Consider the following 25441-nt stretch of genomic DNA (forward strand, 5'->3'; position numbering starts at 1 on the left):
GCTAGAATATTTTCACTGAGTGAGCATAGGAAAGTGTGTTAATATATTTTACTCAAAGGCTAACATACATTTACTCCAAGAGCAGCAAGGTAACTGTTTTTTGGTTCAGTTACTGGAAACATGGTGCAGGCTCCAGCTCAGGGCAGCAGATCGCATGTAGATACAGCACATGTTTTTATGCTGCAATCTTTGATGGTCTTCTTACACACCCGAGCCGTAATCCATCAGTGCTGTTCAGCACTGATTAATTAGGCTAAAATTCATCCGATGTTGTTTTCTGTGTTGTAGAACAAAGTGAAGTCTGTCCTGCTTTGCTGGTGTTCTTTGGGAATTGATGCTGAAAACACACTGGATGGTACACTTAGAGCTAAAATCAAAACATCCAGAATTATAAAGTAGAATCCACAAATGTTGTCCTCATTATCTTGGACAGGGCATTCACTATGTGAGATAGCAAACAGCTCCATGTCCCAAAGCAATAAATGCAGAAATGAATACTCTGATTTCTAATATTATCGGGATGTTCAGCGCAGCATGCTGCTTTGAATGAGAACCCACTGCAGCAAAACTCTCTGTGCTCACTTGGGAACCTCAGTTTTAAATGCTTGATGAATTATCCCACCAACACTTTGATTATTTAACATTACTGGTTACATAGGTTTTGCAGGAGCTGGGAGTGTGTCGTACACTACCAACCCCAGCAAACATGACCTTTCCAGCTGCAACCAACAAAAGCTTAATATAAAATTCAGTGCTGCTTATTAATTGGTATGTTTCAAAAGTGGGATTTTAAAAAGTCTAAATGTAATGATCAGTGGGTTGCAGCATAAGTGTTCTCAAATTGTTCCGTTCCCCTTTAATAATCTGTTTGAAATACATTCATGCAGACTCGATGTGATGTTAGCGCTGACATAAATGGGCACTGAGCAGGTAGAGGAGGAAATCTGCTCTTTATTCCTTTTGTCACAACTGGCCACAGGTTATCTGTTTGGGGGTGGGGGTGTGACGGGGGGGGGGGGGGGGGGGGGGGGGTTGAGAGTTATTCAGGGCTATGTGTCAAATGAACTGGGGGAGCATGGATGGTGCTCAGGAGTCCAATTAGCTCAGGGGCATTGGCATCTTTCCACCTACAAAAGCATCACAGGAAGAATCACAGATTACAAGAGTGCGGTAGTTTGTGTTTATTAAAAACACGTACACTGTGGGATCTGAAGGGAGATGTTAATGAATTGTGGTTTGAACCTGTTAGCTGAGAGTCACTGCATAAATGTGCTAAGAGTTTTATGAATTTTTTTGACTCACAGTACTGGCTGATGGTTGCTGCTGTTGGTAGACAACCAACCCACATTTTGTCACGAAAGATATAATGTCCTTCTTCTTTTCCCGGCAACTGCTCCAGACATGATTAGGGCAAAAACATTTTTTTAGTATGAAACAATTTGCCAGTCACAAACTTTACTGAACTGTTTGTAAAGTTGGCGAAAACTCCCAAAATCATTTGATATGAAACTTTTCCTAATCTGGTAAAGTTTTAATCTCTTTGGAAACCAAACCTTTCAGCCTCCCGTATGGATTTCAAATGTTAACATCTGTCCAAATCCCTGTTTGGCAATATTCACACAGCCTGACATTTGTTCTGGTTCTGCTTGAATTTAACTTTAAAGCCCTCTGGAAACCAAATAAGAAATTTGTTACTTTTGCCAAATACATCTGACAATACATCTGCTCTGCTTGTTGCTTGTGGCAAGTTTCATTCTAGGGTTATAAACACCCCACATTTCCCTCCACTTGTTGAGTTCCATTGGAGGAAGATGTTTTTATGATGTTTTTACATAACATGTTGATCAGTTGGCTTATATCCATCAAGTCACATTTCATTTATTAATGTATCTTTATTTCACTTCTAGTGATCGTCATCACAGTGAAAGACTCATCCTTTCATTGTAATCCTTTCATCCTTTCATTTATGTACAGTGATTGGAAACGATGTGCATACAGAGGCAGTTCAGAAGATCTTGCTTGAGTTGTGCCTCACATGGGAAGCAGCTGTTTTTGGAACTCTGATATTACACACACAGATGGAAACGTGACATTTCAGGGCAGTCTCACTCACAGCTTGGCTGCTATGAAACTTGTTCACAACCCCTTGACATCACAGTCCAATATGGTGGATAACGCTTTAACATGCTTATTTAATGACAGAGTGATATATCCTTCAGTGTTTCATGTCCAAAAATGCTAGTTTCACATGGGACTTGAATTTTCACCACTGCTCTTTAGTGCCTGACTGCAAACTTTGTGAACTGTGCAGCTCGAGAGGGATGTTTCTGGGGTGAAAACTGGATAGAAATTAGACTAAAATGGGTCCTTCTGACCAAATATCTGCGGAACAACATTCTCAATTTGGATACATTGGACATAAACGGTTGGGACGGAACGGCACCTTGCAAATACAGGCAATGCTTTAAGTTTTTACATACATAAAGTGGGGAGGTGTCACTAAATTATCGTTTCAATCCAAATGTATTTGTTGTGGTACTGAAAGAGATCTATGGCAGGGTATTAATTTATTTAGAGGGGGAAGAAGAAAAGAGATCAAATAGACAGTAGGATACGATTGTCTGTGTACAAGGATTCTGCAAGACTGATAATATCTCATTCATAATTTAACAAAAGCCTCTATCAACACCTCTCTCATCCACCCCTTCCTTCCATCATTTCCTCACTCCTCCTGGCTGCCATTGTTTAGTTCCATCAAGCTACATTAGTTTTGTTATGTTTTAACATACTTTGTCTGTCCCCTTGTAACTGCATCACCCTAACTATTTCCATCCTCCCCTTTCATTCACCTTCTTTTTGTCTTACTGTCATCTTTATGGCTTCTTCTCATCACCGCTGCATCCATTCTGAAATATTCCCCTTGTCTCGAGTTGCCATAGAAAGACACAGACCTGCCCTGAAGCTGGGAGGGGAAAGTCGGGACAAACACGACAGAGGAGCATCATCAGTCACGTTCATTCAACAAACACACATTTTGTGTGTCTGCTTCAGTGGATGTGAACTCAAACCCTAACCGCAACTCTAAAACTAAGTCTAACCAAACCAGTCTAACCATAAATACACTCAAGCACCCATCAGTTTACATTAGGGTATAGTAATTGACATTTTGACTATGTGAAGTTTTATGTCATGAGTAACACAAGTATACATATGTACATATGTGGATGAACATAATAAGTATACATATGTACATATGTGGATGAACATAATAACAAGTATACATATGTACATATGTGGATGAACATAATAACAAGTATACATATGTACATATGTGGATGAACATAATAACAAGTATACATATGTACATATGTGGATGAATATAATAACAAGTATACATATGTACATATGTGGATGAACATAATAACAAGTATACATTTGTACATATGTGGATGAACATAATAACATGACTATGCACATGCCTTGGGTGGCACATTTCCCCACTGAGGATAGTTGGTGCAAATGGATGCAATTCCTTCCCACTACCATGTAGACCACACACATACAAATTACAAATTCTATTCCCCACTCTGGGTCATGGTCTGTGTAGGGTGGGGGGTGGGGGGGGGGGGGGGGGGGGGGGGGTCACGCTCTTCTGGCAGCATTTGTGCTTTCTTTGTTATAGCACATGAATCAAAGGAAGCCCCTAGCTGCCAACAGGGTGTAGTGGTTCACAGATTAAGTCACCAAATGATATTAGTTAAATTAGTACAGTATTGATGTGTTTCGGTAATGTGTATACATAATTGTACATGGACTTTTAGGATAAGCTGTGGAGTAAAAATAGATTTTTGTTGGGAAAAGGATAGATGTTAATTAATATGACAGTTTTGTATGTTGTGCATCTGTGTTGGACATGTTATTCCTCCAAAATCTGCTTTAATGAGGTAATGAGAGGCCCTGTTTGTCCTTAGGGCACTTCATGAGCACACAGCCAGCATAATGGTTCTTTTTAACTCATCTGACCAGTTTTTGTCTTCCTATTGGTCCGAATTATAATTCCCCTTTTCTCTCAGAAGTAACCCAAATGACCTCAACTTGCAAATAGTTAGAATAATTAAATTTCGAAACAAAGGAGTCCTCCAACATGAAGTGATCAGAGCAATTATGAGACTGAATACAACCAGAAATAACCAATTAAATCTTTCTCCAACATGAGTGTGCTGGTGGTTTTACATGACTTTTTAAAAACAAAGCAGATAAATAAAAGTATTGTGTGCAAAGCTTATGTTTTTTTCTTCATTTACAATGTGAATAGTTTGCTGTAACACTGGAAATATCACTGTGGATCTTGAAAACAGACCCCGTTTATAATTTGGATTTGCTGCGAAATTTAAATAATTGGTGTAGAATGAATATCACACTTCATATTCTAAAGTATTCAGCAGAAAGCCAACTTCTTCAAAACACCACTCTCTGAAAGCCAGTGCAGGTTTAAAGCGGGTATAAAGCTTGTACAGTTTGATCTGAATTTGTTAGTGAACAGACAGATTTAAAAAGACCAATGTCTGAAACTGTCTTATTTCATAGTTTGAGAGAAAGTTTGGGGTTGTGTAATGGCCCTTCCTTTGAGCCTTGGTCCATATAATAAAACCCTACAATATCTCTGGTGTAATTTTACTCCCAGGCCTTTTCTGACTATTTCTTTACAGCTTCTGTGTGCCTCCCTAATTGTATAACCCCAAGTTACACGGCGGCCATTTATTCTTCATGCTCTGGAACTAGTGTCAGATTCTGCAATGTATGTGTGCATATTGTATGTGTGTGTGTGTATATACATATATATATATATATATATATATATATATATATATATATATATATATATATATATATATATATATATATATATATATATATATATATATACACACACACACACACACACATATATATATATATATATATATATATATATATATATATATAATGTGTGTGGGTATAGAGAGAAAGAAACTTAACACACAGCGTGCTCAAGTAAACACAGTAAAGCCTAGCAGTTTGTATACTCAAAGAAAAAAAAAAGTTTAACTTGGGTTATTAAATAAAAATCTATTGTTGAATTTACCAGATATAAGTGATTTATGAAAGTGAAACACTCTAATATTCCATCTGCATTTTGTTGTTTTAATAGACCTTGTCTCAGCACTGGGATCTGTCCATAATAGGAACAGATGTCCCACCTTATAATGATGTTCAAAATGAGATGATACATTTGTATAATGTTTTGTGAAATAATAACCTTATTAAAGCAATGGCAGTCTGCCTGCAATGGGGGGAGAAAAAAAAAAAAAAATTGTATCACATAACATGAAATTGGGGGTAGTTTGGTGACCCCACTGTAAATTGTCTGTGTAATGGGCAGCTTGACATTTGGGGAAATCTCTTCATTTGGTATTTTGTAGAATTACATGTAAAAGCATATAAGAATAGAATGCAGCTTGGTTTGTAAAGTCTCTGCAAACAACATTGTGATTTGCAGTACCAATTACTGTAGGGAATTATTAAAACACGCAATTCTTAAAATGTCAACCTATTCTTTTATAACCAAACTACAGCCATTAGGGAATTTAACATAAACATAAAAAAGTAATTCACTGTAGTATAAGTGTTGGAATTATTTGCTACACTCTACACGTAATATAGAGATAAGAATAACAATATGAGAAAAATCAACTACAAAAATCAGTTTAAAGACATTTAAACTTGAAAATTGCACCAGTAAGTCTCTGTAAAACCTTAAATGTTACTAAATTCAAATAACTAAATTTAAGAAAGTAAGAAGGGTCAGGGTTAAGATATCCTAAACTCAGTCTATAGAAGTACACCTAGCACTGTTATAAATATGAAGCAGGAAAATATATATATATTTTTTTTTTATAATTGAATGGAACCAGTGAACTAAATAATGAAACATTCTTGTTTTTCCAATCAGGATTTTCATTATTTGCCTTTTTTCAACATGTGAAGATGGCTGTTTCTCCATAGCAAAACACTCTAAGTGTATATATTAATAATTCATATGAATTATACATTCTAGCAATCATAAACTAGCAAACATAGCAACAATTTCAAGGTGATTATATACCAATGCAAACATTGTGTTAAATAACATATCTAACATAATAATTGTATTTGTAGAAAACAATTTGCTTAACCATCACACACTGCCCTGGTAAAACATCAGTTCCAGAGTGATTACATGTAAATATAAAATCATCTGTTTGTTTAACCCCAAAATGCACAGCAGTGCTACAAGTCATCCACTACAGATGATAGAGGATTTGCCAAAATGCTTTGATCTTTCAATACATCTTATTCCATATATACGAACTGCAGTCACGAGACCTAGCATTTAATCCAAATGCAATGAAGCAACTGAGTCTTAAAATGAATATATTTAACCTAATCTATACATGTGACAATGTTGTTTGACTGAAATAAAGTCTATGTTTATAGGCAATAGTAAAGAAATAGTATTGATGGTGGAAAAAAAAAAAAAACTTTAGGAGATAAAGACTAAAGGAAACATCAGCAACGGGTCAGTGAAGTGTTTTTCCAGAGCAGCTTGAAAATGCCTCTGTCAGGTTCGCAGCACTTTTGCTGAATAGATAAGTAGGAGATTAGCTGTATAGTAAAAGCTCAAAAGCATTTTACGCCATTGAAACAACCCCTGATTCTTTTTTATCCTGCCTTCCTCTGGCATCGGTCCAAAAGAGGGAAACCCTTTATCAACAGCACACCTAGTACATCTTTTCAACATGCCACCTTGGCAGAAACAAGAGTTTACACTCATGTACATGTGACTAACAATTTGGCTTGCACACACGATTGCTTTCATTTCTTTCCTTTTCATGGTTTTTTTCTGTCCTTCCATCCATCCTTGAGTCAGAACTCTAGTTTTGCTCCAGACTTGGTTTTATGTCTCACTTTATTAAAACAAATCATGTTTGCAGAATGGAAAGCGTGGTCAGTTGAGTATTAGTAACTTGCCTCTGATGCACGACTTTATACAATCCAAATAATGAGTCAATTAGAGTAAATTATACATGTTTAGGACCCACTGCAATTAGTTCCCCTCTATTTTCCTGTCAGACAGGAGTCTCTTCTCTTTCCTGTCTCCTCCTCTCATCCATTTTACCCTCCTCCATTTTTCTGTCTCCAGCCTTTCCCCTCTGCTTCTTTATCCTTCCTCCCCATTGTCTGTCACTTTCTTTTTACTCCCCTTCCTCTCCTGTTTATCTCTTCCTCTCCCCCTTCCCTCCCTCTTTCTTTCTGTCCTAGTTCTCATGGTCTCATGGTGAAGCTTTGTCTAATTAGCATGCTAGTGTTTAATTGGAACAGCATTTTCAAACACACAGATTCACTCACTGAATACCCCTTACATGTAGACACACTGTACTGTGCATGCCCATAGATAGACACACATATCAAACCATTGCATGCACACATTACACACCCAGCAAGTTAACATGCTCCAGTTATACAAATACGCATAACATGCAGTGTACACCAGGGTTAGAGCCTGTGGAGTTCGTCCAGGTTGTATTACAGCCACTGTGTATCTGCCCCTTCTGTGGAGCTAAGGCGTGTTGGCTACAGTCACAGTTGATTTTGGCCTAGTTATACCGCGAGCTGCCTGTAGCTGCTCCCACTGTAGAGCTGTGTCATCTAAGAATGGGGAACAACAGATGCACATTGGGGGCAAAATGCCAGGCAGACATCTAAAAACCGCAGTCAGTTAGTCATATTTTATCGGTTCCTTGAAAACAACGTTTGCATAACCTCTGCATTATATATTGCTGACTATTTTATTTGGTGTGTCATCTATTCTGGATGTAATGAAACAGGTAGATTGGTTGATTTTAAAGAAAAATCTGTGGAGCTGCAGAAAAGTGAACGTGAAAAGTAATTAAGATTCATACTTTATCAAGCCTTCAAAAATTATTGTATGTCTTCTTTCCTCTAGGCCAGGGATCCTCAATCTTGCCCTCAAGGCCCCGTGTTCTGCAGGTTTTCCTAGTGCCCTTGCTGGGACATACTAGACTCAAACAAGCGCTGCATACGTCTTCTAAATATGCATTGATTTGAATCAGATGTGTTGCAGCTGGGATGCTTGGAAAACCTGCAGGACACTTGGTCCTCCAGGATTTGAACTGAGGATCCCTGTTCTAGGCATCACAAGTTAAAGGTTTGTCTATGTCTGACTCATGTTCTATAACAAATTATTTTCTTCTTTGTGTTTCAGTGCTACCCAGCCATACGTGTGGTACTCCTGGCCTTATTCCAAATGGAGTCATTCATGGCTCAAGATACAACATGGGGGACAAGATCCGATACAGCTGTGAGTCAGGATTTGTGCTGGAAGGTCACAGTATCCTCACATGTATTGTATCACCTGGCAGTGGAGCACAGTGGGACTTCCCATCACCGTTTTGTCGAGGTAAGATTTTTTTGTCACTGTTAAACTATTTCTGATTTTTCTTTTAAGTGTGTCAGTTAATTTTGTCAAACTTTAAGTGATTCATTTGCCAAAGAAAATGTATGTCATGTCTTCACACTGTTTTCAATGGAGGTATACAAAATATATCAGATTCTGTTCAATTCAGCTTTATTTCTATAGTGCCACTTCACAACAATGTCATCTCAGTGCCCTTTACAAACACATCAATTCAAGCCATTCCTTGTATGAACAAGGAATTGAATTGTGGAAGAAGATTAGCAGCACCTTCTGTTATGATGGGAAATAAAACGTCAGGGGAAAAATAATAACATATATAGTTAAGGTCATGAGAACTGAAGGACCTTAACATTGGGTCATAAGCCGGAAGATGAGAGGCTCTTGTGTATTGATTTCTTTTAAAGGACGAAAAGGTCTGACTCAGATGACTCTATAAGCAACTGCATGAGCCAGATGGAACCCAGCATCCTCAAGCAAAAGCTCTTCTAATGATTCATTAGTCTGCAGACAAGAACAGATATATCCATGTTTCCACGATCATAGCCAGCGGATGGTTGAACAACACAGCTCAGGGTTGGGCAGATGTGCTGATGATGTATTAATGAAAACTAAGTATTGGTGGTCGGGCTAATGGTTGAAAATGACAATGTTGTCATATGATTTCTAATTAAATTTTATGAGTATGTCTTTTACATGAATTTATGTTAAGATTTATCATGTAAGGCTCATGAACCCTGGCCCTGAAGTTTCACAGAAATACAAAAGCCACAACACAAATACAGAGACCGCACCGCTCCACCAACTGCCACATCCCTACACAATCAAAGAGCCGCAAAACAACACAATTAGCCAGAACCCAACACAAGAGCTACAACAGAAGTTACACCACTTCATTTATATTTTTTGTCCTTAGAATTTTTACCACAGGAAGTGGACAACATCAGAAGTTACATCGCTAATATCGCAGTTAACATTTATGATAGCACATATCAAGATTATTAAACATTATTTGAAATTTATCTTTTAATCTCTTTTTGTGATTCTTCCAAAAATATATTATATTCTGTTTAACTTCTGAAAAAGGAAAAGTAGCATAACTTCTATTGCAGCTTCTGTGTTGTGTTGTGCCTAATTGTGAAGTCTTGTGGTTTTTGTATTGCTGTACAACTCTTACAGGCCACTAAATTTATGGTTGCATTTATACCTAAAAACATCAACAGTAAAAGAAAGAAAGAAACAAAAAAAACCCCAAAAATAAAAAAGGGTTTGTTTTCATTAGTATTCCTTTAGTAGAACATAACATTGGAATGAAGTATTTTTTTCATGTGGTCTTGAAGCTAAAAGTAAAAAAATAAAAAAAAATTAAAAAAAAATAAAAATAAAAATAATAATAATTGCAATGAGAATTTCATATTGGCCTACAGGCCCCTTTAAAAAGGCAAAGAAGTCAAACATCAATAGATGCAGTGAGAAAGAACAGTGTTATAAGTATGTTGCAGGGTTCATATTCCTTCTCACTCTTTTTGTGTGTCTCTCCATTTCTAACCAGCGGAGGGAGCGTGTGGTGGTACGTTACGAGGCACCGCAGGTTCAATAACCAGTCCTGGATACCCTGCAGAGTATGACAACAACCTGGATTGCACGTGGTCAATCCTTGCAGAACCTGGGGACACTATAGCTCTCGTTTTCAATGATTTCTTATTAGAGGACAAATACGACTTCCTAGAAATCAGCGGGACAGAAGCACCAAGCATATGGTAAGACACAAGCTGCATCTCATATGAACACTGTAATATAAAGATGGGTGTCTTTTTGAGACCATGGGAGTATTTGGGTAAATTAGCACAAAATGGCCAATGCTGAATGGCAATCGCAAACAGCCATTGAGGAAGTTAATTGTATATTTATTGATCTTTTAAAGGTAAGGCATAAAAGGAAGTAGAACTTAGCCTTGAAATGAAATGAAAAGAGGCTAGGATCTTCTAAGAACTATTACCTTATGGTAGAGTTTAGGACTTTATTTGATACCTTTGATGAACAGCTGAAGAGAACATGTATACTTTCATGAAGGGAGAGCTTTAATATTAAAAGAGCACTTGTGATGTTGTTGGTGTGGACAGATACAACCACTCACCAATTAGCTGCGCAGGAGTCCTGTTGATTTTCCTGATTTATTCAAGTCCCATACAGGAGGTGATAAATTGTTGTGTTTTCACAGCCATTTTCAGTGGTTGTCTTTGAAAATTGGCACTCTGTTGTTCTAGAACTCACCCTGATTTTTAAATTGGAATCCACTTTGGTTCACTCGGAGTATCACACAAATTCATTGAAGGCTTAGATGCGCTCCTGCTGGGGAAGAGGCATCCTCATGGTTAGCATGCAAGCTTGTCACGATTTCAAGTTGCTGAGAAAATCTTGAGAGGGGAAAGCGAAAAAAAAAAAAAAAATCTTTTGGCCTCCCTCAGTAATAACAGAGATGCCTGTGAGCCAAGTCTGCTCTGAAATCGACGTTAGTTGACTGTGAATTTGTGGGCGGCTCCAGGGTCTGAGTATGTGCCATATATTTGTGAGGCAGCACATGGCTAAGTCAGAAAAACATTTATATATAAGTCTTCAAATGATACATTGCATTAGGAAATTAAAAAGTGCTTTCATTTCACAGTAGTTTAAAATATCCATTTTTAAGCCATGTGTTATGTCTGCTTTTTATTAAAAGCAATTATTTTATCTCACAGCTGCATTATAAATATAGATTTTGATGAAATGTGTTGCATCAATTCTGAAACGCATGTGTTAGTTTCTGTAATCATATGTATAAAATCTATATGATGTATGAGCTTTTCTTCAGCCTGTCTTGTGGTTGCTAAAGTCTTCAAGGGCTCTTCTAAACACAAAGTGGCATTTGGTTTAGAAACAAAAATGCATGTCTGACCAATGTAAATTTCTTTGAGAAGGGCATGTTCTGTTTGGGCAATATAAAGTAGCTGCAAATGAAGGCCTACTAAAATCACACTCATTGACTATACCACACAAACAATGCAACAGATGAACAGAAAACAAGCTTTATTGTCGAAATACATTAGTAGTTAAGGATGTACTGATACATTGCATTTAAATCCTCTGTGTATGAAAATTACTCCCATCTAGTTGTGTGTTAGATTACTGCAACATACCAAGTAGTGTTCTCTGGCGCCTCACTGTTTAAGAAAATTATTACCACTACCAAAGCCGCGAAGAGTGACAAATGTGGAAATGTCTGCATCTTGTAGAAATTGGATTGTCTCGTCACGTGATGAAATACAGGATGGTACATAAATGTGTATCAATGTTGATGCAAAAAGTTACAAGTATGCCTTCCATGTATTTGGTACCAATCAGCTGGAAAAAAATGTGAAACACAAGGAACTCTGGTAAGACATGGCTGAAAGAAGGACCTGCTGGTATGACTTCTGTGAAGCGTAACAGCAACTGAAAACAGTTGGATTAAGTTTGATTGAATTAGCTGACCTGTCCAGCAGAAAGCCTAAACCTCCATGTTAGTTTTGAATTCTCTTTCACTCATGAAAAGTCTAATGCTACACCAATGTATACACTCATTTTCTGCAGGTTATTGTTTCTTTTTTCTTTTCTTGGCCATTTTTTCCTTCCTCTCATGGGGCAAAGAAAATGGGTGGTCTTCCATTTCACTAGAAAACAGCAAGTTGCACGATCCACGTCATTCTTGTTTGTGTCTCCTCTTCGCAGGAAAACATACAGGGAAAACAGCTAAAACACACAAGGCTAACAAGTTTGTCCCCTTTCCACTGCTGTATTCAAAGCTGGTGACCACCACCACCTATGTAATTGTAAACAACTCATTGTAAGCTATGACTATGCTTTCATTTGGATTTGATTTTGATTAGACATCAGTAAAATACATATTTATGCAAGTGATACTTGATTTTTGCTAAGAAATAGCCAAATAAGTTATGCATTGTAGTTTTAAGTTAAATAATTTATAAGCAGAAATAAAATAGACTCCAGTAAAAGTACCACATTACTTATTTTGAAAGAGTAAAAGTAAGTACTTCCTTTTTTTACTTAAGGTATTAAAATACAAGTACATGCTAAATGTACTAGCTAATGCCGTCATCCACAATACCATGTAAGTGTGCTGATAGTATACATTTTAAAACATCAACATGGATGTGCTGTTTTAACTAATGTTACAGATGATGCTACTGAGAACACTGAAAAAATACCTCTTTTCAATTCTTAGAAAGTGTATTGCTCTTTTCGTGCTTACCCTGTGTAACACAGTTCACGTTTCGACTATAATTCTGTCAGTCAGCATCAAGTTGTTGTTTTTTTTTTTTTTTTTATATTATTATTATTATCATTATCAAGGGAGACCTGTAGAGTTAAATTCCGCTAAAGTAACAGAGAAGATTCACCCAGGCTTGGGCTCGGACAAAAGAAAAATCATGCTGGGAGCCCTACCAATCCACCACAACTCATACTGCACACACATGCTCACACCCTAATGCAGACACACATGCATATACACCCTGATAATACCTATCAATGAAACACAGGCTAAGTAATCATTACATCTTAATGCTCCATATAGATTAACATTCACAGAAATTCAGCCACCATTCCAGTGCTTTTATTTTCCTGCTCTCATCAAAAGACACTATAACAGTCACAACATGACCCCTGTATTCATAATATCATATTATGTTGGTCTAAAAGACACAGTTGTGTCTGTGTGTGTGTAGACAACCTCTGTGTTCAGACTAGTACATCTGAGCTACCTTAGTACAAAAATACCCACTTGTGAGTTTAACGCCACACATAATATCAACGAATATTCACTATGCCATGAAATCTCATACAGCAGGGGTAGGCCACTCCGGTCCTCGAGTACTGCAGTCCTGCACATGTTAGGAGTTTTTCTGCTGCAACACACCTGGCACAGATTAGACCTAATTTACAGACTTGTGCAGAGCTGCAGGGTTGCAGCAGGGAAACTCCTAACATTTGCCGGACCGGAGTTGCCTACCCCTGTCATTCAGGATCCCCTCTATATCCAAGGCTGGAATAACCAGTAACTTTTTGTTGAGGCTGATGGGAGATATAACAGTGCTGCAACAAACCACAGTAACATTTACAATAGAATGAAGTTCTGACAGCAAATAGTATCAGGGTAATTATAACAGCTACTGGTAAAGTCTATTACTGAGGTACTGATACTGCTTGACGTAAGGTTAGGTTGGCATGTTTTTTCGTGGTTGCACTGCCCCATAGTGACTCAATGGCCCCCGTGTTTATTTTTAATGTTGGCTTAGTGACTTTTTTTTTTTTTTATCATGCATAAAAGTAAACTCTTTGTCAACAAACAAGTGCAAAGTGCATCCTCTATACTGGTGCCATTGCAATCAGAGACCCTTTGCCCTTCTGGACCAAAAATCTAACAACCCATGTGAAGTCTTTCTGTTCTACACATTATCATACCAAGTGACACTATATAAGCCCCTAATAGGGCCAATTTGAACTACAGTTCCATTGGACAGAACACTATTCCTTGTTTGTCTGGAAAAACCAACAGAGCCTTTCCAAGAGGCCATCACCACAATATCTCCAGGTGTAAAACTCATTTTCCACATTCTACTTCTGTCTTTCTTGGAACAAGGACAGAGTAGAGAAGAACTGAGTACTGTTCTCACCAGTTGGATAATTCTTTCCTACATATTATGCTGTCGACCTGCTGGAGGATTAAAACTCCACTGGGTTCCAACATGTGCCATGGCTCCTTGAATCCTGTTCATTCAAAGCGTTGAGGGCCTCCTTCAGTTCTCAATCTGCTGCAATGAAGTTAGTGCCATTGTCTGCAGTCAATGTTCCACCTATGTTCTCCTGCTGATATCATGCAATAGTACATCGATGCATGTGTCTGCATCCAGTGAAATCTCTAGTTCCAGATGGACAGCACTGCCTGCCATAGAGGCAAATATATTGCTTATATGCTGACTTTGCCCTCTCTACTTCAGTCGGTCCAAAATAATCCACTTCTGTGTTGGTAAATTGTGATATGTCAGTAAGGATTCTCATCTTTTTTTTTTTTCCACAGCTCTTCCATTTTGGTTCTACAAAAAGTTGTAATCACCAATGATTTTCCTGACAGCTGAATCCAAAATCTCCTCCTGACCTTGGAAAGTGTTTGAGTCCACCTGCTGTGGCCTACATTCTGATGCACACGTTTGAGAATAGGCATAGAAAAGTGTTAGTCTTTGGCGAGAGTAAATGAATTCTTGCCTTCCTCTGGCATTACTCAATCTTCATCAGGCAGAAATTAAACTAATTAAACATAAGGACTTAGGTTACAGTTCCATATCCATTTTCACTGGCATGTGCAAAGTGATGTAGTTGAGGGTGTTTTACTGTCCAGATTCCACAGGCGCACAACACAGTAATTAGCTGATTCAAGTACTCCAACCACCTTTTCTTTTGAAGCGAGTTGTCCTTTGGTCGATCGTCATCCCATCTGCAGCCTCTCCAATGTGGTTCTTGCTTAATCGTCTTGACAAGTAAAGTAAACTGGTGCCAGAAAACCCAATGGGCTGTGCACTGAGCTTGTAAACGACAGGATGCCATCTCTGGTGTCATTTCCATCTTGAACCACGGCTTCTTCTTTGTTCCTTTCAATGCTCACACATCAGCTATACCACTGAATATGCCCCAGGGTTACTCGTGTTACCACTCTGTTTGCTCCATCAGGGTAGACATGCAAGGACACCATAAATGGACTAAATTAGCCATGTTAATGACGCAAAAGAACTTAAATGTTATACAAAAACAAGGAAACGCCATGTGCTTGAAGCTTGAAACGTTGAATGCAGGCTTTATGTCTGCATGACTGATCCCTAACACTTTAAATGATAAAACGTAATCTCAAAGATGAATTTTTAAACTTTTGTTTCCCTCTTTAAATTTTGTGAATGCAAGTGATGTCTTATATGGGGAGAGATGTTTTGTGCTGAAATTCTCAAAGAAACTAAATGTGTAGGTTGACAGATAAATATGTTGAGTGAAGGAAGCAGAGAATAGCAGCAGATGGAAACAAAAGGAATGGAGAATAATTGTGCGTTAAGTGCTGTCACTAGCAGAGCAGTTCACATCAGCCATTGCATTCTCATGATACCATTTGTGTGAGAGCGTTTTGTGTGCATGTGTTTGTGTCAAGCCTTAAGTGGTCCTCTGACAGGGTGAGCTGTTGATCATTTCTCTAGGCTCTGACAGATAACATGCACTCAACTATTCACACAAAGCTTGGCTTTGACATTTAACATTTAAGGACCACTGTCACTGCACCCTCTGCAATTCAGGACAAAGATATGGAGTATAGAGGAAAAAGTATATCTAACAGTTTTTCACATGGATAACCCAGACTGTAGCAACCAAAGTCCTTTGCTATGACCAGGAGGATTGCAGATTACAAGACACATATAATCATTGTTTAGGTTCAGCTGAATATATAAAACAGATTGAGTTGGACCCTCCAACTCAATCTTTTGGTTTCCTTATATAGGCTATTATGAATTGGCTTTTATTATGTTTTTTTCTCTGTCTGTAAAGCATCTTGAGATGGCATTGCCGGGATTTGATGCTATATAAATAAAGTTGAATTGAATTTAAATAAAACCCAGAAACCAGGTTAGCAGATCTGTTATTTGGTTGATAAGCCACCTAGTTAGGTTGTGAAATAATGAACCACAACATAAAAATTGGAACCTTGCAGAAATACAGTCCTGTATATTTTGAAGTAATCACATGTAAGTTTCTGTTACTGATGATACAAAAGTAAAGGGTAAAAAGACAAAGGTTACAAGTCAGAATGAAACTGTTACAATAAAATCAGCCAGATGTTTCATATCGGATGATAGTCTGCTGACAAATGCAACAATTTGCAGGATTTTCACAGAAAAACAAACTCCTCCCTCGCCCACCCCTCCCATCTTCCCAGGGTAGGGCGGGTGACTGTTCATCTCTCAAGCTCAGGTTCTCTACCAGAGTCCAGGGAACTTGAGGGTCCTACGTAGTGTCTTAGCTGTTCCTAGGAGGGCACTTTTCTGGACAGAAATGTCTGATGTTTCACCAAGTATCTGTTGGAGCCACTTCTCCAGTGTGAGGGACACGGCCCCCAGTGCTCCGATCACTATGGGTACATATACTTTTAAAAGGCTTTCTGGTAAAGCCATGCAGATACTTATACAATCCTAAGTGTTTTTCTCCAGAGAAGTCATTATGTAATGATTGACATTTTCACTGAGGCATCTGGAAGGGTCATTGTGGAAATGAGTGACACCTGACAGGTCCACTGTGACGGGTCCTTCCTGTTTACGGAGAGATTTTTCTGATTGGCTGTCCCAAAAGCAATTTCCTGTTTCATGTTCCTGTCTACTAGCTGGCAGGTTGAATGTCATGTTGACTAGCTGTCACACATAGACACATACTTACAAACACCACTGCATAGACACACAAATTGTGGGACACAAACACACACAGACACACAAACTCTAAATATATTATATGCGACTAACCTGCTGGTTGTTATGCTTTTGAAAACTGCTAGCTAAGTGAGGTCAGACATAAGAGTGCCTAAGGCTTTACCAAGAGTGGCAGAAGGAATGAAAGCATTCATCTAAGAGACAAAATGAATGACAGAGGCAGGGTCAGAAGAGAGGGTCAGAGAGATTTCATTAGACCTCTAGTTATTTGCATTGGTAGTGTGTACTGAGGTACAAAGGCTGGATTATGTTGTGAGCCCTTTTGTGTGTTTCTTTATGTTCCTCTATTTTGCAAGTGAAATGTCAATAGGCCACCCAGTACGCGCACAAGTCACATTTCCAGTATGGAACTGACAGCGTTATCGGGGCCAAAATTCACCATAAGATGGAAACATATTCATCCTATTTATTTACCTTAATAAACATACTGCATATTTTCAATAAGGATGTTAGGACAATATTTTATAACATATGTTACAACCTATTACATTTTTTTCTATATATTTTGTTATTAAAAAAAATAAATAAAAAAAAATAAATAAATATATATATATATATATATATATATATATATATATATATATATATATATATATATATATATATATATATACTTTCTCATATTTTTGACTACTTTCATATTTTTAACATGTATTACATGACTTTTCTTTTTAAAATGCCCAGACAAGAAATTATTTTGCTGAACAGATAAGCTGTGTTAGCTATAACTATATTTGCTTTCAAATCAAGCTATGTCATATTAACATATACATTTTCAATATGATGAAGTAGTTGCAGCGGACAACTGGTTGACTCAAAGGTTTTATTCTATCTGTATGTAAATTGGTTGCAAGAACATCTATTGATAAATAGCTTTTAGATTTATGACAGGTGTTTAAACTTACACCAAACATAAGGTAAAGACTAAAACCAGTGGCAATGCATCTAAACCTGAACTCCACCCATTGTTCAGCTGATTTATCTTTTCGGTGTTTTTGTACTGTAACAATTCTTCACCTCTTTTGTGAGCTCATTGCCATAAAGATGCTTCTTTTCATTGGGTCTAAGACGTGTTTTTTGAGCACAGTTTACTTGTAAAGATCCTGAAAATGTAGACTTAAACAGTCGCCAGGTGCCTCTGAAACGGCAGAGAAAGCCACAGTGACGCCATGCACACATCTTTTTAGGGCATTTCCATGAGAACAATACTGAGGTAGTGGTGAAATTGGCTTGGGGCAACTTTAGCAAAATGACAAAAATGTTTGTGGTTACAGAAACTCCAGTGTTAAGACAGATTCATATTGGTGTGACTTTGAATTGGTAATTTATGTTTACTGCAACAATTTATTTATTAGGAATTAACCAGGACACTCTGGTACACTTCACTTAGTGCATGAAGCGACGGCACAGTTTGTAACAGGTACATGGACGCTCCAATGTCACTCCAATGTTGGCGTCAATGCACAGTTTTCCTAGTAATCTTAGGGCAAAAAGTTATTTTGTGTTAAAGTCTCTTAATAGTCTTGTTTATTCAACTTGTTGCAAGTTGTTCATTGGGAACAGGAATTAGGAAGGACCCTACTTGGCAAGACCCACCTGTTCACAAATCAGCCCCACATGCAGCCTTTTTATTTTAATTTGTATACTTTCAAATATAATTTTCATTCGTAATTATAAAATAGTTATTTTTATAGTGGTACTAAATCATCATTAGTAGAATCATTTTCTATATATTTCAATATTGAGAAAACGTATCAATTTGTGTGTGTGTGTGTGTGTGTGTGTGTGTGTGTTTGGACAATGGACATAAAAAACCAGTTCAATGATAAGAGAAAGGAACAATGGTTGGGTGTCACGCTGCACAAACCCCTTCCAGCAGTTCTAATAAATCCAGCGATGTGGTGAAACCTAGCCAGATAGAAACCACTGTTTGCTTAAAAAAACTAGTATATCAGTCATTTTAACATTTCCCCAACTCTACTAATCTAGACAAAATCTTGTGATATCATTGGAAAGGGCACCTGGCTTATCATTTCCATTAATCTAAAGATCAGATCATTACAGCTGTGAAATCTGTTCCCCCTCTCTTTTCACACTGACTTGTGACTTTTAACTCATTTTTCTTTCTTTATTTGTGTTCAAATATTCCTATAATTTTAAAAGTCTCTTTCAATAGTAGCTCTAGATATCTTTCTGCTCACCATTTTTGGCCTTTCTTTCTACCTTTCTACCTTCTTTCCTTTTCTGTCTTCCATATTTTCTTCAAGTAAATGAATGCACGTCCTGCAAGAGGCTAGTACTGCATGAACAAGTTGCCTGGCCATCAACAGTTAATCACATAATGTCCCTTAATGGCCACTAAATCATTCACATTAATTTAAACTCTGTCGCAAGTGAAAACTCATAAATTTTCTGTAATGTACTATTACTATATGGTAGCCATGGATTTTTAATAAGCAGAGGTTTGTGATTCTGATTTAACCCGACTGAGGTAATCCTTGAGTTATCACTTCCTATTTTACCCCTCTCAGACTTTTATTAAGCTAAACGAAAGGTCACAATTTCCAGCAATTGTAATTAACAGTCATTTTATGCAATGTGATTAGCTGTTGCCTATGAAGCAAATTTGTTGACACCTGCAAAAGGTCACGTCTGCTTTAGTAAAGGTGAACACACGTTTACAGGTAATGGCAAAGATCAATTTTAAAGCAAACACATTTTTAGTTTATCGGTTACCTTTAAAAAAGTTCTAATTCATTCATTTGTCAACTTCCGCGAACCAGTTTGGAATTCAGAATGTGACCCTAATGGATTTATATGGCATTTTAGGGCAGGACAATATAATATTAAGTAATCCCACTATGTATTATTTTTTACCTGGTTTCATCTATTGATGAGATTTTACACAACCACTTGCACATTAATATTACATATTATAGGGCTTTGACTGTGGCTCTATTAAGACTTAAGTGATATAACTTCATGCACTGTCAAACTTCATCCATCTGGCAAACATTGGACCCACACTGTAGCGAAAGCGTTTCTAAATGGAGCCATAAGGAAGCCATGGGGAACATTTATAAAGTCTGAATGGTTCACCATCACATTGAAATTTTAAAGAAGATTTTATTTTCAGGTTTCTTGTGTCCCTAAAAGGCTTTAATGATGCTGATACCCCATCCTTTCCTGGTTACTCTACCAGAAAGACAATGCAAACTGTAACTTATAGAAATACTTTTAACTTATTTGGATCAACTATTGAGTCTTTTCTTTTCCTCCAAACAAGTCTTATTATCCTGTAAATGCAATGTTTGCAATTATACAGTGTTTGTGTTTCCTTGTCTTCACTTGATCACAGTCAGGTTTAGGCCTGTTTTTCTCTAATCCCTTAAATCCAAACTTGACCAGAACGTTCAAAAGTCAGATGGATGTAGATGTAGGGTGCAGATGGAGCTGCTCCTCAGAGCCTTATATATTGGAACCAGCAACATCTATCCTATAATATAAAATTTCTTCCTCTCTTGCCTTTATTTCTTATTTTGTCTTTTTTTTTCTATTTAACACACCAAGTAACACCAATAATCAAGAATCAGGTTCCATCCCAGCTACTTCATTGAGATAAAAAAAGAAAAAAAGTCACCAATGACCATTTAATACTGTATAACTTTTGTTATTTTAGAAAAAAATATATACAAGTCAAAAAGTTTTGGAATATCTTCCACAATAACACGTTTGTGTATGGGTAAACATTGCCTGGTGAAGAGTTAACCTGCCTCTTTTCTTTCTTCCTGTTTGTCCTCCCTTCATTTCTATTAGTTTTCTCCTTATTTCCATTCTGTTGAAATCCCCAACTTTCTCATCCTCTCTGTTGTTTCCTCTTTTATCTTCCTTTTTGTTTCCCTTCCACTGGTCTTTTTTTAATCACCACTGCTTTTTCACTCTCTTTTCCTGTTTCCATCATTTGTCCTGGTACAACATTTACATTTTAAATTACGTTTACAAACTCTGTGTGTGTGTGTGTGTGTGTGCATGTCTTTGTGCTTTGTTTTTCCTGTGTGAATGCGTGGGGGTGTTATGAGATTAAAGTATCTGTGTACCCGGGTTTTGCACTGAACACTTGGAATAAACAGCTATCTGTTGTGGATAATGTGCTTTAACTTCTTTGACTTATCTCCAATCATTATATTTCACTGGGTTTCTCTGTTTTTTGGGTCATTTTGTCGACACACACATCAACACAGACTAGCAATAAGTGCAACAATGAAACAGGGCTAATGTATATGTGCCTCTCCTGCTCTTTCTTTGTCATAATGTCTCTCTTCTTTCTGGTCTAGCAAACTTCTATGTTTATTTCTTTTCTACTTTCTTTTACTTAACTTGTATTTAATATCTTTTTGTCTTGATCACGTCATCATGCCATGTCATTTTGTCATCTTTTTGTCATCTTCTTTTGTCTTGACTCTGTCTTTAACAGATTCTCTCCACACTTTGCTTGAATATTTTTGATCTTGAGCTTGTAAGTTCATGTGATAAAAAAGCTCTAAAGCGATCTCTCTCAAACAAATTTGTGCTTTAAACCGTCTAAATAAAAAAAATGCTGTCACAGCAAATTACAAATAATTTTATTATCCTTGATTTTAACTGATGTGTTAATGTGGCGTAGCTTTGATTGCCAACCACCACATGAAGTGGGAAGATGAAATAGTTGCATATGCCCCATTTATACTGACTTTGCAGTGAGGACAAAAATAATGTCATGACGAAACACGCAACATTAGCATTAATCCAAACATCAAATCGTTGCACTTTTGCAATAGAAATTTAAACTCTCTGCAGTCACAATGTTTCCCTTGCGTGTAGCCCTGTTTTTATGCATCTTCTGTCATGAGTGATGCCTGTTGACTTACACTGATGTTGACATAACAGCATAATAAAGTAGGCTTGTGCAAAGACAGCTGACACTGTCACATGCAAATGGTAAAGGTTAGGTTCTGGGTTAGGAGTTCATTTGTAAAAGTTTATAATAGAATTTATGTGCTTAAGCGGGATATAAGGGTTAGAAAAGTGCACATTTATGCATATTTCAACACGTACGAGCCTTTGTTCCTGACATCCAATATGTGTGTTGCCCATGTACAAAACAAGCCTGGTAAAGTGGCTTATTTTTTTCTCCTTTTTTTTTTTTGTCTTTTAACTTGCGTGATAGGTGGATACGCAGCTTGTGTCCAAGCTGGAAATCAAATCCTGGTCAGTTTCTATGAGGAGCTTCAGCCCTGTGCATGAAGCATCGTCTCAACCAGTTGAGCTATGTTGCATCCAAAATCTTATAGTTTATTAACCTTAAATTATGACAAAATTTCACATCATCTTATAATATTGCAGCAGGGAAATAAAATGGCTGACATTTAGCAATTTCTCAGTAATACTGCTCAATTTTTCTTCTTTCACATAGAACATGCATTATATAACTTTCTGACCTCGAAACTCTACATTCCTGTTGCGTTTTACTGAACAATGTCGTGCATTTCTGGAGCCGTTGCTGTCTTAGGGTTGAGAAACCGTACCGTACATTTTTGTCATTCAGGATGCTTTATACGCTAGCAAATGAATATAAACACATCCACTGTTTTGAATGCACAGCATCACTGATTCAGCAAAGAAACGCAAGAAGACATTATTAGAGGAGAAGAAAAAAGAAACAAAGACAGAAAGGGACAGAGCAGGAGTTGAGACAAGATTGTCTTGGAGAAAAATATTTAGCTATAAATAATTCAATATTATTAATACCATATCATTTTAAAAACTTATATTTTAAAATATTGAGCTACTTCCATATAATAAGAATACTCAGTAACTGACGATTTAGGAATAAATAATCACTGAAAGTTGTGATAAAGCTGCTCTTTCCTGCTTTTCTATCCTTCTTCGTTTTCCTATCTCTGCTCTCCTGCAGCTTCAGTGTCTTTCTTTCATTTGCCTCTGTTTAATACAATCAAACATTAGTAATGCCTGCCCTCATTGAGACTTACCTTCTTGTATCTTCTTTTAACATATCTGACTATCCGTCATGGCTCGTGACCGTTTTTCTCATCTTGATATAAGTGAATTTCCAGTCTCTGTATACAAGTTGCTATTTTGCGGCTTTCTTCTCTGCCTTTGCTCTCAATCAGTCCTTTTATGATTGCTTTCCTTATTGTCATATGAAAACCTACTTTGCTGTCTTGTCCTGCCCAGTCCTTCATTTTTCTGGCATCCTCTTCATCTCCAAAGTGCTGCAGATCAGCTTCATTTACTTCTCATTCATTGGGCCTGTCTTTCCTCTGTTGTCCTTTGATTTGTTATTTTTCAAAAACTTTTGTGACCTTCTTTTTAGTTCAGTCTCATCCCTCCTTCTTCTGCCTCTCTGACCTCTTATGTCTGCCTCACTCCAATGTCAGGCAGCTGGCACGTCTCCATTAATAATGGAGGAGATGCACCATATCTAGTCTTTTTTTTATGTTTTCCCATCTACTCTTAATCTGTCCCTATCTTTCTGATGTTCTCATGCATGACTTTAATCACTTTACTTTGTTTAGTCTTGTCCTTGTCAACATGAAACTATCATTTTTTTTTTTTTTTTTGGTATTCTGTCCTTGCCCTTTTAACGTCTCCATATGTTGCTACTGGACCAGTAAGGTCATGGAAGTTTTTTCTGTAACTGTTAATAGCTAATGCAACACATCAGGTTTGCACTTTATCTCCAATACACTTTTTTGGACTCCTTAATTGATTAAAAAAAAAAATTAAATCAGCTTGGTAAAATACAATAATTGACCATTAATTGCATTTAAATCTACAATAACTAAATTTAAAAGGTTTTCTCACAGGATTAAGTAGTAGGTACAATGGGCCACTACTGGTCACTCAGTAATGTGTGCAGCATTATCATTAATAAGATCATTAACTGGTTTTTATCACAACACTGCTTGGTGCTCAATAGTCTGACTTCAGGTCTCTTTACTGCTAGATAGGGTGTCAACCGTTAAAGTTAAAGAGGAAGAGCATTTAATGCATCATAAAAAGTAGCTATTGTTTGGAGTACTGCTCTGTGAAGTAAAAGCCACCCAAGGAGACCCACATAGAGGGAGTTCTTCTGTCAGCATCATACTAGGTATCATGTTGGATGGATGAATTTTAGCTGAATCTTTTCAAAACAACAAAGTAACACTATGCAGAAAAATCGTTATATATCGGTATATAAAAGTTACCTTGAAAGACAGGAGTCTGAGTTAAGACCTAAACTAGAGAGCAAGGAAATAATAAATCAACTGTGGCAGGTGACACATACATGGAAGCTGAAAAGAGTGACTGCAACAGTTTAGCACATAGTGGCACAATAATAATTACAAGCATAAATTGTGTTCATCAAGAGGCTTGAAGGGTTGATTAAAATAATGCACAGCAGTATCTGAGTACATGTTAGAGGCTTCCAACTGGACCCATCACTAAACATATTTCCGGTGAACAGCGACTGGATCCTTTGGGACTTCATGTTCCAGACTGATAGGAGGTGAGAGCAAAACAACACCAGTACAGTAAGCAGTGTTGTTGACAGTCTACATTAGATGACCAGAATGCTCATGCATTATCGTGGCACATGGGAAAGAAAAAACCACAGACTAGCAACTCCTACCCACATGATAGAGAATGTCAATGCAGGATAACATCAGTCTGTGTCAGCAAGAACAATTTGTTGACAGTTACACTAGGAGGGATTTTATTGCAACATTGCAGTACATAATAAACACCTCATTACAAAGATTAATGCACTTTTGAGAGACCAGCTGTGCAAAAACCACAGGCACTGATCTACACAGGTAGAAAAAACTGTGACAGTGTTAAGCAAGTCATTCTTTATAATTTTCTTTGACTCATAGATGAAAGTGACTTAATGTTGTGGAAGGAACTTCCATATGGAAATTATACAGTATTTTAAACATCACTCTCAATATTTTTGAAAAAGCAAAAATTACTTTAGCCCACTACCTCATTTTGGATAGGTATGAGATTTGAATCCTGCCATAATCTGGAAGTAAAAGAAAACAATTTTAAAATCTTGAAAGTCAGTGTTTGAAAACTGAAAACCCGAAATATATAAAAGAATATTTGAGCTTTGGGAAGTTCTGGTGCATGTCTGAAGGTCCTACCTCTGAGTATTGTAATGGAGTCACCACAAGGGCAGTTTATGCATGTCTAACCATCTTACAGGAGTCCCTTCTCAGCATTATGGATCAACTAATCTTCTAGACTTCCATCCTGTCCAGAAAAAGGATACGACTCATTTTTTGTTTAGTTTTGCCAGGACAGGGAGGTCAATGTGCGACTGAATTGAACT

At 37.2% G+C, this 25441-nt stretch overlaps 1 protein-coding gene across 1 annotated transcript in view; it reads left to right on the forward strand.

The window, feature by feature from the left end:
* The window catches only part of LOC306760319 (CUB and sushi domain-containing protein 1-like), a gene marked incomplete at both ends in the record, with an annotated part of 457273 nt that overhangs the window by 236327 nt on the left and 195505 nt on the right, over positions 1 to 25441 (forward strand). The window contains 2 exons of the mRNA XM_079246123.1: positions 8306 to 8500; positions 10068 to 10275. Of these exons, the coding sequence (XP_079102249.1) occupies positions 8306 to 8500; positions 10068 to 10275 (403 nt within the window). The remainder of the gene's footprint in view (positions 1 to 8305; positions 8501 to 10067; positions 10276 to 25441) is intronic.

This window comes from Telmatherina bonti (genome assembly GCF_933228915.1).
Source record: "Telmatherina bonti genome assembly, chromosome: 1".
Classification (NCBI taxonomy): Eukaryota; Metazoa; Chordata; class Actinopteri; order Atheriniformes; family Telmatherinidae; genus Telmatherina; species Telmatherina bonti.